Here is a 14,103-nt window from a genome sequence, read left to right as displayed (position 1 = left end):
ACATTCTCCTTAATCATATATAATTCTATCATACACAAAACAATCAACAGAATACTTGTTTCTGATGTGGATGATCATACAAAGTTGCAATAAAATAGTATATTATGTACCTTCGAAGTACCGAGACACTTTCAAATACGACCAATAGAATTGTCTTTATGGTGTGGAAGATTAGGCCAAGTTGAAACTATAGAGCATTCTATGAATCTCTATAATCAAGACCTCTCCCAACACCAACATCTCTAATAACACTTGTTGGGAAATGACCTCAAGGATCCCTCATAACCCTTTGAAATGAAATAATAGAGAAAATAATTGAACACAATAATATACATCGAAAACTCCAAAACGGGAGAAAAACCACATGACTCCAGAGAAAAAAAGTATTATATTGTTTTTCTCTGGTTTCGGAGTCTTCCATTTATATTATTGTGTTTGAGTAATTTCTCTATTATTAACTTTAGGATGATTGATTAGGATCTTTGAGGCAATTTCCCAACAATTATAAAATATGACCATGCTTAAAGAAGTTCAAGTTGTCAACATCAAGGACCGGGGTTAATAAGATTTTTAGATTTGGCTCATATAGGGGTTTGGGGTGACGGATTTGATGGATCTATTAGGTATATCAATTAAATGGATTGTTTTAATGAACGTCTTGAATCTCATTGATGGATGAATCTATGGATTTGATTGATTAGATGGATGGATGATATGAACATAAATGTGAGTAAATTCGGCAAATGACCAAAATGTAGAGTGAGTTCGAAGAAAATGACCACAAAAATGAAGATTTCATAAAATGACCATAGGTTCCGCAAAGGGTTTGCGGAACCATAAACATCTCTGCGAAATGTGAACACCTTTTCGGATCTTGGTTTTTTTTTTCATTTTTTTTTCGTTTTCTGTTTTTTTTCATTTATTAAATATTTTTTTTAATCACATAAGGTATTATGTGATTATTATGTAATTTTTTTTTCGTTTTTCTTATTTAATTACCCGTTTATAAAGTTGTGTGTTTAATAAAAATTATACAAATATTCTATATTTTTTATAGAATTACACATACTGGTATTCTAAATAATAAACATACTTTAAGTAGGTTACAAAAGATACTTTAAAAAACATAAACATAAAACCTTCATAATAAACATACTTTGAAATAAACTTCATTAAAGTTCTTGTGGATCCTCTACAACTCTGTGTAATCTTTGTTTTTTGATTTTTTTAATTTTTTTTTCGTTTTTTCAGTTGTTTGTGTTCATTTTCATTTATTAATATTATTTTTTTTAAATACACTAATATCTTATGTGATTATTATGTAAAAAAAATTAACAAAAAAAAGTTAAAAATAATGAAATGTTTTATATAACACGTTTGCTACTGATGTATGTTTTCCATGTATTTTTACTGTTTTGTATTTACAAATCACTCTCCACAAACACAATGAAAAAACAATTTCTACTAGTAATTGAAGCTCGCAAACTCACAAAAACCATTAAAATACGTCTATAACTTCTATAGCTAATCCGTAGAGGTGTACACAGATCCGCAAATATGTATATTGATCTGCAGAGGTGTACATTGATCCGCAGAGGTGTACATAGATCTGCAAAAGTGTATACTGATCCTCAGAGTTGTACACTAATCCGCAGATATGTACACTGATCCGCAAATGTGTACACTGATCCGCTGATAACAGTTCTGTGGATTCCCAAACAGTTCTGTGGACTAATATTAATATAAGTTTATTATTTTTAACCTCTTTTTGTCAAAAATTTTACATAAAACATAAGGCGTGTATTAAAAAATTAAAATTAATAAACGAAAACAAAAAATAGAAAAAACGAAAAATTAAAAATTAAAAAACTCAAGATCTGCAGAGGTGTTTCAGTTCCTCAGAGGCAAACGTATTACATAAAACATTTCATTATTTTTAACATTTTTTTGTAGAATTGTTTACATAATAATCACATAAGGTATTAGTGTATTTAAAAAAATTATATTAATAAACGAAAATAAACGCAAAAAAAAAAAAAAAAAAAAAAAAAAAAAAACGAAAAATCGAAAAAAAAAATCAAAAAACAAAGATTCTGCAGAGCTGTAGAAGATTCGCAAAGCCTTCAATGAAGTTTATTTCAAAGTATGTTTATTATGAGGTTGTATGTTTATGTTTTTTAAAGTATGTTTTGTAACCTACTTAAATTATGTTTATTATTCAGAATACCGATGTGTGTAATTTTATAAAAAACATAGTATATTCGTATAATTTTTATTAAACACATAACGTTTATAAACGGGTAATTAAATAAGAAAAATAAAAAACGAAAACAATTTTTTTTACATAATAATCAAATAAAACCTTATGTGATTAAAAAAAATATTAATAAACAAAAACAAAAAAATAAATAAATAAAACGAATAAATAAATAAGAAAAATAAAAAACGAAAACAATTTTTTTTACATAATAATCACATAATACCTTATGTGATTAAAAAAAATATTAATAAACAAAAAAAAACGAATAAAAAATGAAAAAAAACCAAGATCCGCATAGGTGTTTACATTCCGTAGAAGTGTTTATGGTTCCGCAGAATCCCTCTGCGGAACTTGTGGTCATTTTCTGAAAGATTCATTTTTATTTTTATGATCATTTTCTTCAAACTCAACCTTATTTACCGAATTTTCTCCGTTGAACGGTCCGAATGGATAAGTTGGGTGGAGTTGAGTGATGGATGAAATTGATAGATGGGCGGATGGATTAGATTGTGGGATTGGTGACCAATTTAAAAGGATAGATAAACTAACGGATACCATGGATTGATCAATTGGACTGGATCGATGGATTACATAACTTAGATTAATTGTTTGGTTGGATGGATCAAACTGATGTATCAAATGGAAGTCAAATTTATATACTAATAAACATGTTTAAGTGAGAATGGAAGATCAGTCAATGAACCCTAATATGAACCAAATAAACAAGAGATCAATATGAACAAAACCCCATATGCATATAAAAATCATAAACAAACCATTGGCATGCAAATAGCATATACCACATTACAACTCCAAACCAAATTACATAAAGCTCCACTTTTTTTTCTGACCAACGGTCAAATAGATAACCATCCCACCACCACCACGCCCCACCCCACCCCACCCCGCAACACCGCTTCACCGCCATGCCTCAATCCTCTCTGTTCTGGAATTTAAACGGCTCACAATCGTGCTTCCTTTGCTTTTCTCTACATTTTTTCTCAACCCCTTCTTGAGACTCAAGTTACTCGACTGTGCATTTCTACTCTTCAGAATTTCAGCCATCGTACCACCACCACCACCACCTTCAACCGCCCTACCACCACTCTCTTCTTCAACCCTAGTAGTTTGACTTTGACTTTGACTTTGACCTCTAGAAGTCAAATCATCTTTACAAGTACTTTCATGGCTTTCCAAGGCGGGTTCTTTGATCGAAAAATCTTGATCCTCCCCTTCATTCGTCTCATCTAATGTTCCCCAAACAGAACAGTGGGGCCCGTTGTTCTCATCAAAATGGTCAAACTTTGACGTGGGTCCCGCCTCGACTATCAAATCTTCTCTCTCCCTAAGCGTCTTCACAATCAAAGTCTTGAGAAAGTTCATAACTTGGACAGCATACATGAGTGCAGTCAAAGGATCCGCCATCTGCAACAACAAACACAAGTCATAAACACACGCATAAATACTTGTACTCAGATGTACAACCCTTAAAGCTCACATAGTTTACAAACCTGAGTCATGTTTGGAGCAAACACCATAGCAATGTTTCGAGCATTCATCTTGTTGAGGTGTTCAAGTTGAGCAACATCTGCCATTAAATTCACAGCCCAATTCATCAATGAAGCTTCTGTTGAAGGAAGCAGCCTCACAAGCCGAGCACATTCATCCTCTGACTGTGCTTGCATCACTTGCTCTGGCTCAATCGAATCCAAAACCCCATTTGGAAGTTCTCTAAACCAAGCCTGAAACAAATAGCAACATACTTTCAATTTTTGACTTTTTGAGGTCAAAGTCAAAGGGGCTAAATTTGTAAATTCAAGAAAGTACAAAGACATAAAACATTTATCACACATGGTGTAGTTGTTTGATTAAAAACACCAGCTGTACACACATCAATAAAACAATTCAATGTACTTGAATCGAATTAATTTTCGCAAGGTGTCAACATTAATAACCACAAAAATCCAAGAAGATTGGTCATCATCAATGTTGGCTTGACAAGAACTTGAAGATCAATAAGCATGGAGGTGGATGTGGACCCCACCTGCTGACATGTGTCTATCTCCATGTTTTGTGAAAGGGGGTCGATCCACATCTGTCTATCTCTTTGTGTTGTTTCTTTTTTACTTAATAGTTAATAATACACAAAGAATGACTGAATAGAAAAAGTTTTGAAAGAATACCTTAATAAGACCTGCTAAGCTGTGTACATCAATGTTTTCAGGAACTTCTCCTCTGTTAAGTTGTTCTCTTATTTGCTCTTCTTGACCATTATCACCATTGATTCTGAAAATTCCTTCTGCCTGGAAGATTAGGGAATATCAGTAAGCTTATATTATATGGGAGTTTCTTTTTGACTTAATGCAGAAAGAAGGAGTTAATATTTTCTTTTTTTAAAAAGAAAACAGACCTGAAGGCCTCCTTGAGCATATAAGCGTCTTTGCATCATCAGAAGAATTGTTGGAACACTGTTTCCTCTAGAGTCGAATGACAGCTGCATGGATTCAGTTGAAACCCCGAACACACTTGTGCTGCAAAAAGAAACTCAAACTTTTTTATTTTTTTGATTTTTTTTTTTAATCTAACAAAAGATTGTTTTTATTAGTTTCGTTAGAGATGATGAATAATTTTACAAGAAAGAATCAAATATGGATATTTTGTGATGTGGGAAACTCGAATGCAAAAGGTAATAAATTGGATGGTGATTTCAAATCAGGAAAATTGATAACTTTCAACTAGATTCAAGTACGAAGCCAAAACAAGAATTTTATGAAAATGAATGATTGTTTGCATTTTTTTTTTTTTTCGTATAAAAGTTTCAATATCAAGAAATGTGAAGTCACGATTGCTTCATTTAATTTAACATAGCACTAGATTCAACAAGTACAGCGTGTAAATACAAAAATAATCCAGAGTTTGTTGGTAATTAAACCTAGTTATCATTTTTTTTTTTCAAATAATAAGAATCGTAATCGCCTTTTGGTGTCAAAATCAGTTAGCATTTGACCTAAAGAGTCAATGTACATCTTTCTTACACAAGAAAACCCCCAAAATTCCTAGTGAGTTGCAGGTTTATCAAAGCATAGCATTACGACAATAGTTGCAGGGTAGTACAGTACAAGTCCCCAATGCACAAATACAAAAATTGAAAAGAAACACAAACCTGGCACTGGGAGGTCTTCTGGGAACCTCAGGCTCAAATTCAACAGGTAAACCAAGAAACCCATTAAACCTATCAAACGTGACATGAGCAACATGCCTAACATCCGTAGGCACTCCAATCTCCATCTTAGAAGATTTCTTTGAGTTATTATCACAAGGGAAATCTTCGAATTTCACGCTATTACAAGACCCAACGAGTGATTTTCTAAAAACAGTAACCACAACAGCCAACAATGACAGCTCTCTATCCTCTTCTTCCCTCTCTCTCCTCTTTCTTCTTTCTCTCTCTTCTGTATTACATACAGACACAGCTACCGAGTACAAATTGGGACAAGGGTTAATAAGGGAAGAAGAAGACGCAAACTGATGATGTGTTTGTTGGAGTAACCCATCATTGTCATCTAATGATATCAGAGAGCTTTGAGAAGAAGATATCCGTAGTGGCGATTGAAGTATTTCTGTCATTTCAAAAATAGAAATTTGATGTTTCTACAATTTTTTGAAAATTATAACTTGGGTTTTAAGCGAAGGGAGGTATCTTGAGTGGATTGATGGGTAATCTAGGGTTTTCTTTAATGGAGTTTGGTGAATTTGGAAGAATTGGGGAAGAATAATGAGTTGGATTGAAGCAAGGATTTTGGATGGTAACAAGTGAACATCGAAAGATTAAATAATCAGAATTCTCTTCTTTTTTTTTCATTATTTTTTCTTCCAGTAAGGTACACTTTATCGTGATTCTAGGTAATTCTTCACCAAAGAGATACTTGCTATGTACAGATAGATTGTGCATTAATTGGTAGTACCTATTGCTTTGAGATTTGTACAATTTCTTTATGATTATTTTTAAGGTCGACTAGTTTGTAAAATCCAATTGAGATTGTGTTTACTTTTGTTAAACATTAGAATATGACAAAAAGCAGAGGAAACGGTCTGTTGCTAAACTTAGCGATTTAGGGACTTTTACCCGATTCGTATATCAGTTAAGGACTTAAGGCTCTTATTTTAAAAGAAAAATTATTCACTAAAATGATTCTTTTATATATATATATATATATGGAAAAGTGAATATACCCTTAAAGGTATATAAGCTTAGGTACCCAAATTTATCATAATACCCTGTTTTATTTGATATATTCATTATAATGTTCTTAAACTTCAACATCTAACTTGATTTACATTCAAGATTTTCAAAATTTTGTTATTATCTTTCTCTTACATTATATTTTTTTGTTGAACGCCTACTAGACTATATATAATATAGTTGAAAATGAAAATTATATAAGAGTAATATAAATGTGAAATTTATAAAAACCTTGGAAGTAAATCAAGTTAGAAGTTGAATAATAAGAGCATTGGAGAATTACAATGTATATATGATACAAAACGACATAGTATGATGAGTTTGGGTACCTAAGTTTATATACCCTTAAGGGTATATTCACTTTTCCATATATATATATATATATATATATATATATATATATATATATATATATATATATATATATGTATATATATATATATATATATATCACTTAATGAGAGAAAAGAAAATGAAATGGATGGAAGTGAGATTCGTTGAGAACCCATAGTTTCCTAATAACCCGATAACTAAAGATGAAAAGTCGGATCAAAATTAACTCATAGTTTCCCGATAAGCTCGTAACTTTCTCATACAAGCTCCGTTTTCGATGTTCTTTGTATCTACGCGTAGGTATTGACAAGATCTACAACTCTCCTTTTGACTCCGTCGGCTAATTCTTAATCGATTTTAAATTTAACAGTATGGGAATATTACACTGTTGAATGACCGTGTAGACTTATAGCTCAGATCTGGGGTCTAGGAAGGGTTCCATAGCATAAAGGTGCAAACTTTATGATCATGGAAGCCCCATGCAATCTTATATGCAAGAACATGGCCTTTTTATCCCTAAAAGACCATGCATGGAAGGAAAGCTCGTGATTTTACGCGCCCAACAGAAGATAAAAGCCTAGATCTAGTATATTGTGCCTTGGTTTAAGATGTTATGGCTTGTGGACCAAGATTTATGTCTTAAAAGGAGTTAGGGTTTGGGTTAAACCCATTAAGAAGGACTAAGAATGGGTAAAGTTGGAAACTTTACCCTTAAGAGTATATTCCCAGTATGTAGATGAAGTTGGAGAATATATCTTAAAGGTAGGAGCTTAATCCTTTGGGATGGCTCAATTAGATAGTGAAACTCGGTGAGTCTAGGGAAGGACTAGACGAGTTGAAACGGGCTGTCCCGATTATTATGACATGAAGAACTCGATGAGTCTATAAAGGGACTCATCGAGTTGACTCAGTCAACCACGAGTTTAAGCATTACAGGGACTTGCCGAGTTAGGTTGACTAAGAGTTGACCTTGACGTTGACTTTAACCAGGACGTTGACTTTGACCACGGGTAAAATGGTCATTTTACCCTAAGGAGGATTATTAGATTTTGATGTTGACTTTGACCAAGGGGTAAAATGGTCATTTTACCCTAAGGAGGATTATTAGATTTTGACTAAGTATTATTGTGATTTTGATAACCGGGGAGACGTTGGAGCAGCTATTAGATATTCCTTACCGTGAGATTTCACTAACAATTTTGCAAGGTGAGTTTTCTCCTGTAGGAACGGGTCTAAGACACCAAGGCCAGCCCGTTTAAGTTAGTAGTAGTTCCGGATTACGATCCGATGTCGGGTGTGTCCCGATGTAGAGTTATATGTTTTTTCGAATCTCAATCTGATGTCGGGGCGGTCCTGAGGAATGCTTGTATGCATGTATGTTTGATATCTTTGTGATTCTTGCATATATTTGTTATATGTTAGGAGTTCCAGACTTCGGTCTGATCCCGGGGCAAGCCTGAGGAATGTCTAGTTAGTATGTATGATAGTATGTTTCCGGACTCAAGTCCGATGTTGGGGCGGTTCCCGAGGAATGTTAGTATGCTTTCGGATTTCCATCCGTTGTTGGGGTAAGCCTGAGGAATATCTTGTTAGTAGGATATGATAGTATGTTTCCAGATCTCAGTCTGATGTCGGGTAGGACCCGAGGAAGGTTTTCATGTTTGTATATGTGTTATGTTATATGTTAGTTGATATGTTATTATGTATGTCGAGATCTGCTCGATGTCGAGAAAGCCGATGTCGAGCTAGACTCGATGTAGCAGGGGCGGGCCCAAGATATGTTATATGTTATGTGTATGGTATGTGGTAGTTTGGGGAGACTCGCTAGGCTTCGTGCTTACGGTTTTCAGTTTTGGTTTCAGGTACTTCCATTAGCAAAGTGAAGGGCTCGAGATGATCGCATAGCACACACCACAGTTTCAGACTGGGATTGTTTTAGACTCTGATATTTTCTTATATGATTTCGATACAATATTTGACATGATGTTTTGAGATACATGGTTCTTGATTTTCTTTATGATGATAGATGATTTATGGTTTTTGATAATGATTAAAAATGAAAATTAAGGCAAAGATAGCAAAGACTTCTTATGCAACTGATAGCGGAGAGTGGGATGGTGATTACCCTAGGGCAATCCTAGGATAAGAGTAGCGCATGAAGCATTAGTAGTAGAAGGGACTTGATGAAGTCAAGGCAATTCTTGAGGAAAGTACGGATATATGTGGAAGGTGGTATGGGCCCGTACTACTGAAAACAGAGGATCCATACTCGAGTCAAGGAACGTTAAGATGAATCTAGCGAACTTGTAGTGTATGTGATCCCTCGAGTTATGTTAGCATTCTGATGTTTGTTATGATGTGTTTTTCAGAATGGTGGTTTTCCGCCCTAGACCAACAGTTGGCAGTTCAGCTGAGGGATCAGGCTCAGGCTCTGGAGTTTAGCAGATAGACGAGCAAACTAGGGAGTTCATCTCCTCAGAGATCACACGCAGCATACTAGACCAGACTCATGTGATCTTTGGTAAGGTCAAGGAGGGTATCCTGAAGATTCTCGATGAAAGGTTGAGTGCTTTTCACACTGAGATGGCGGCCGTGCTAGGGGACCGTACGATGACTTTCAGGGAGTTCAAATCATGTGGAGCTCAAGATTACCATGGGGCTAAGGACCCATTGCTAGCAGTAGATGGTTGGCTGATGTCGCCAACGCTTTCTGTACGAGCAGATTTCCCGAGGGGGACAAGGTCTAACTTACTTCTTGTCTACTGAAGGACAGAGCATGTGACTGGTGGGAGGAGGACAGACATGCCATTAGTGACGATGCAGCTTTAGATGTGTTGACCTGGAAAGACTTTTCATCCAGGTTCAAGGTTGAGTTCACACCTGTGATTGAGGTGCAATAGTTAGCGAGAGAGTTCCAGGATTTACAGCAGATCACTTGATGGTTTTTGAGCAATCTAACACTCCTATGGTGTACATGCAACCCTAGAAACCTTAGATATATGTTTTCTCTAATATTCATGCAAATTTGATTTTTCCAAGGTTTACATCCTAACTAGCATATAATGGGGAACTTGTAATATAAAAATTAGTAGAATGATATACCTTTGTGTGTTGATGATTCCTTAAGAACTTGTGAGCCTAGAACCCCAAGTGTGATGCCTCAAATGTTTCACACAACACCAAGAACCCTTGGAATAACTTGAGAGGAGAATACTTTGATCATAAAATCGGCTAGCCCTCACCCAATAGTCTTAGTGCCGATTTTGCTAGCTAATGAGGTCTTTATATAGTGTGTCACATGTAGGGTTACACCATGTAAATCCTAATGTGCACGGCTTTTCATATTCCATGATTCAAGGGTTCATAACCTCCATGGACCATCCATGGAGCACCCAATGAGTCCTAGCCCAATCTAGTGAATCATGGACCTTTAGCCTGCTACATAAGAATAAAATATTTACATAATGAATCCTCATATATTTAATTACTCTCTTTTTTATCACAAAATTAATTCCAAATTAATTATTGATGAATACTAATTAAATAATCAAATTAATATATTAGAACTTATAATATATTAACAAACCATAAGTATTCTTTTCTCATTTGTCTATCTAATTGTTCCGATGACATGTAACCCAAATGGACCATGCTAAACCGGGTCAAAGTACATATCTCGTATAGTTATGGACTTAGACACTTTATCCAACAGTCTCCCACTTGAATAAGTCTAATAACTATAGTTACCGATATGACTTCAGGAACCGAACAACAATCGTAGCTCTTTCAAAGTCTCGCAGAGCTGAGATGATGATACGTCATTTAAGATAAGGGATCATATAATCCTCTGTTCTAGATATCATCCAGACAAATACATGGAACAATGTCGTACTTATTGTCCAGTAGTTTGTTTCCCGATTTACGATTTGTTTGACATAGAACTAAACTGAACACATCAATTTGGTTCTGATCAGGCCCAGTACATAGGTCAAAACAAAATCATCGAGGGGTCCAGATATCGCTTTTAATCCTCCAAGGACTAAAAGGAACAGATAAACTTTGACTCATATGTTTGTTTTACTACTTGTTGAATCATACACAAAAGCACGTTTTATAACATCGAGTTACCGATGCGTTTTCGTACAATCAGTGCACAACCAACTCATAATCAACAACTCATATCTCTAGGTTTAAAGACTTATATGATATTACCATCTCACGATCACTCAATATAAATTCCATGAAGTGATACAAGTGAGCGTGGGTTGAATCCAATACTCAGAAACTTATGAGCACTCATGAATATTGTAGCAACTTTTACTATGTATAACATCTTAGACATCTACAAGCCAACTTCATGATATTCTTGATTCATATCTACTTCCAACATATGACTGACTGTGGAGAGTTTGAATAAAGAAATTATTTTGGAAGTCAAAACATGCAAAATTGAAACAATAGTAAATAATTCACACAAGATAACGACACTTTACTTATGAATAAATAACAACTTTTATTTAATCGTCAAATGTCAATTTACATTTTACAAGTTTCAGAAATAACTATCTAATCTGTAAAACTAATATCATCCTTCAGCATGTTATACCTCGCATGCTGCAAATGGTTGACCCTACACAGTTCCTCCGCGAGGGGATCTGCTGGGTTCTCATCCGATGATACCCTCTTTACCACGTGGAGTCATTCTTCTATCTGATGTCTAATGTAGCGGTATTTTCTGTCGATGTGCCTGGATCTTTCGTGATCCCTTAGTTCCTTAGCTAAGTCAACTGCACCCTCATTGTTGCAGAAAATCTCCATAGGCTCCTTAATAGCTGGTACAACTCCAAGGTCTCCAATGAAGTTCTTTAGCCAAATAACCTCCTTTGCTGCCTCTCTTGCTGCTATGTACTCTGATTCGCAACTTGAGTCAGCTATTGTTTCTTGTTTGGAACTTTTCTAAGTAATTGCTCCTCCATTTAGGGTAAAGATCCAGCCTGACTGAGAGCGGAAATTATCCTTATCAATCTGGAAGTCAGCATCACTACACCGCACCACTCTCAAGCCATCACTCCCACCAAGGGCAAGGACCCAGTCCCTAGTCCTTCGTAGGCACTTGAGAATATTCTTCACTGCAGTCCAGTGGGCCTTAACTGGATTCCCTTGATATCTGCTGACCATGCACAAAGAAAATGCCACATCAGGGCAAGTACAAGTCGTAGCATACATGATCGGGCCTATAGCGGAAGCATATGGTACTCGACTCATCTCAGCGATCTCAGCCTCTATACTCGGGCTCTGAGTCTTACTCACTTTAGCATTACATCGGATTGGTAAATCACCTTTGTTGGAATCCTGCATGTTGAACCTCTTCAACACCTTATCCAAGTAGGTACTTTGACTAAGTCTAATTAGTCTTTTACTCATGTCTCTCAATATCCTTATCGCTAAGATATAGGCAGCTTCTCCAAGGTCCTTCATAGTGAAACACTTCCCAAGCCAGGATTTAACCTCCTGCAAGGTTGTGATGTCATTTCGTATGAGTAACATATCATCCACATACAATACCAAAAATCTAACTATACTCCTACTAGCCTTAACATATACACAATACTCATCTTCGCTCCTCGAAAAACCAAACTCTTTGACTTTCTCATCAAAACAAATATTTCGTCTGCGAGATGCTTGTTTCAATCCATAGATGGATTTCTCAAGCTTATACACTCTATTATGGTGCTTTGTATCGACAAAACCCTCTGGCTGACTCATGTAAACATCATCAGCCAACTTCCTATTAAGGAAAGCGGTTTTGACAACTCTGCCTAGCAAAACCCTAATAGAATTAATCTTTGTTACTGGTGAGAAGGTCTCATCATAGTCAACTCCCGGATTTTGTGTAAAGCCCTTCGCAACCAGTCGCTTTTGTAAGTGTGTACATTCTCATCCTTGTCGGTCTTCTTTTTGAAGATCCATTTGAACCCGACCATCTTACGACCCGATACATTATCAACCAAATTCCAAAATTGATTGTCATACATGGACTGAATCTCGTTGTCCATGGCCTCTTTCCATTTGGCGGACTCGGGGCCTGCCATGGCTTCTTTAAAGTTGTTAGGCTCATCCAAATTTACCAGTGTACTATCACTGATAGATGCATTACCTTCTGCGGTAATATAAAAACCATAGTAATGCTCAGGTAGGTTCCTAACTCTTGTGGAACGCCTCAGAGGCACAGACTCATCTATCGGCTCAACAGGAGTTTCCTCCTTAGGTTGATTTCTAGTGTTTGAGGTTCCTTCACCGCTTGACTCTTGAAGTTATTCAAGGTTAATTTTCCTCCCACTGTTTCCTTGGCTTTAAACCCTCTCTCACGAAAGGACCCTCTCCTTGCCACAAAGATCACAGTCTCATTGGGTCTGTAGAAGAGGTAACCAAAAGAATTTTGTGGGTAACCGATGAAAATACACAGCTCACTACGAGGTTCGAGCTTATCCTGAGTCTCACGCCTCACGAAAGCCTCGCAACCCAAATCTTGATGTGGTCCAAATTGGAAACTTTCCTAATCCACATCTTGTGAGATGTTTTGGCAACTTTATTGGTAGGGACTAGATTAAGGATATGGGCAGAAGTCTCTAAGTCATACCCCCATAATGAGATTGGTAACGAAGATCGACTCATCATGGAACGAACCATGTCTAGCAAGGTTCGATTGTGCCTCTCATCCACACCATTAAGTTGTGGTGTCCTAGAAGGTGTCAATTGCGAAACAATTCCACATTCCTTTAGATAGTCAAGGAACTCTGTACTAAGATACTCTCCTCCTCGATCGGATCAGAGCATCTTAATGTTCCTGCCCAACTAATTCTCCACTTCCTGTTTAAACTCTTTGAACTTTTCAAAGGTTTCCGACTTATGCTTGATTAAATAGACATAACCATATCTACTATAATCATTAGTAAAAGTCATATAGAAGCGGTTAGCATCCCTTGTGGCGGTTCTAAAGGGTCCACACATATCTGTATGTATAAGGTCCAACAAACCTTCACCCCTATCACAAGTACCACTTTCGGCGGTCTTCAAAAGTCCTTGAAGCTTTCTGAGTGTAACTTCCTCCTCAGGGAAGTTCACATTCAATTTCAGTAAATGGTCCACATACCTTTTCATCTTCTGTAAGTGGCCCGTGATGGGTTCACCATCCTTCATTCAGGTTGTTATCATGGAAGAGATTATATCATACCTCTCTTGACGATCACTTTGATGGTAGCGGTCC

General features: G+C 36.0%; 1 protein-coding gene across 1 annotated transcript; it reads right to left on the bottom strand.

Annotated features, from left to right (window-relative positions):
- Positions 1–2,996: 2,996 nt before the first annotated feature.
- LOC145015202 (rho GTPase-activating protein 4-like) lies at positions 2,997–6,114 on the bottom strand. Its single transcript, XM_078973647.1, has 5 exons — positions 5,424–6,114; positions 4,671–4,791; positions 4,444–4,563; positions 3,772–4,002; positions 2,997–3,685 (listed from the first exon to the last, which is right to left on the bottom strand). The coding sequence occupies exons 1-5, from the start codon at positions 5,885–5,887 to the stop codon at positions 3,179–3,181; spliced, it is 1,443 nt and encodes a 480-aa protein (XP_078829773.1). The 5' UTR covers positions 5,888–6,114; the 3' UTR covers positions 2,997–3,178.
- Positions 6,115–14,103: the final 7,989 nt, after the last annotated feature.

The sequence above is a fragment of the Lactuca saligna genome, chromosome 9 (assembly GCF_052625555.1).
Source record: "Lactuca saligna cultivar CGN05327 chromosome 9, ASM5262555v1, whole genome shotgun sequence".
Classification (NCBI taxonomy): Eukaryota; Viridiplantae; Streptophyta; class Magnoliopsida; order Asterales; family Asteraceae; genus Lactuca; species Lactuca saligna.
The sequence above is the reverse complement of the archived record's forward strand: the minus strand, read 5'-3'. Positions and strand labels throughout refer to the sequence as shown.

What these genes read in the sequence shown, in the direction of transcription:
- LOC145015202 (XM_078973647.1), bottom strand. Translation starts at nt 5,887, where the DNA reads ATGACAGAAATACTTCAATCGCCACTACGGATATCTTCTTCTCAAAGC. An exon ending in ATGCTCAAGGAGGCCTTCAG is followed by an intron (nt 4,564 to 4,670) that starts GTCTGTTTTCTT and finishes CTAATCTTCCAG; the next exon opens with GCAGAAGGAATTTTCAGAAT. An exon ending in TTGCTCCAAACATGACTCAG is followed by an intron (nt 3,686 to 3,771) that starts GTTTGTAAACTA and finishes TTGTTGTTGCAG; the next exon opens with ATGGCGGATCCTTTGACTGC.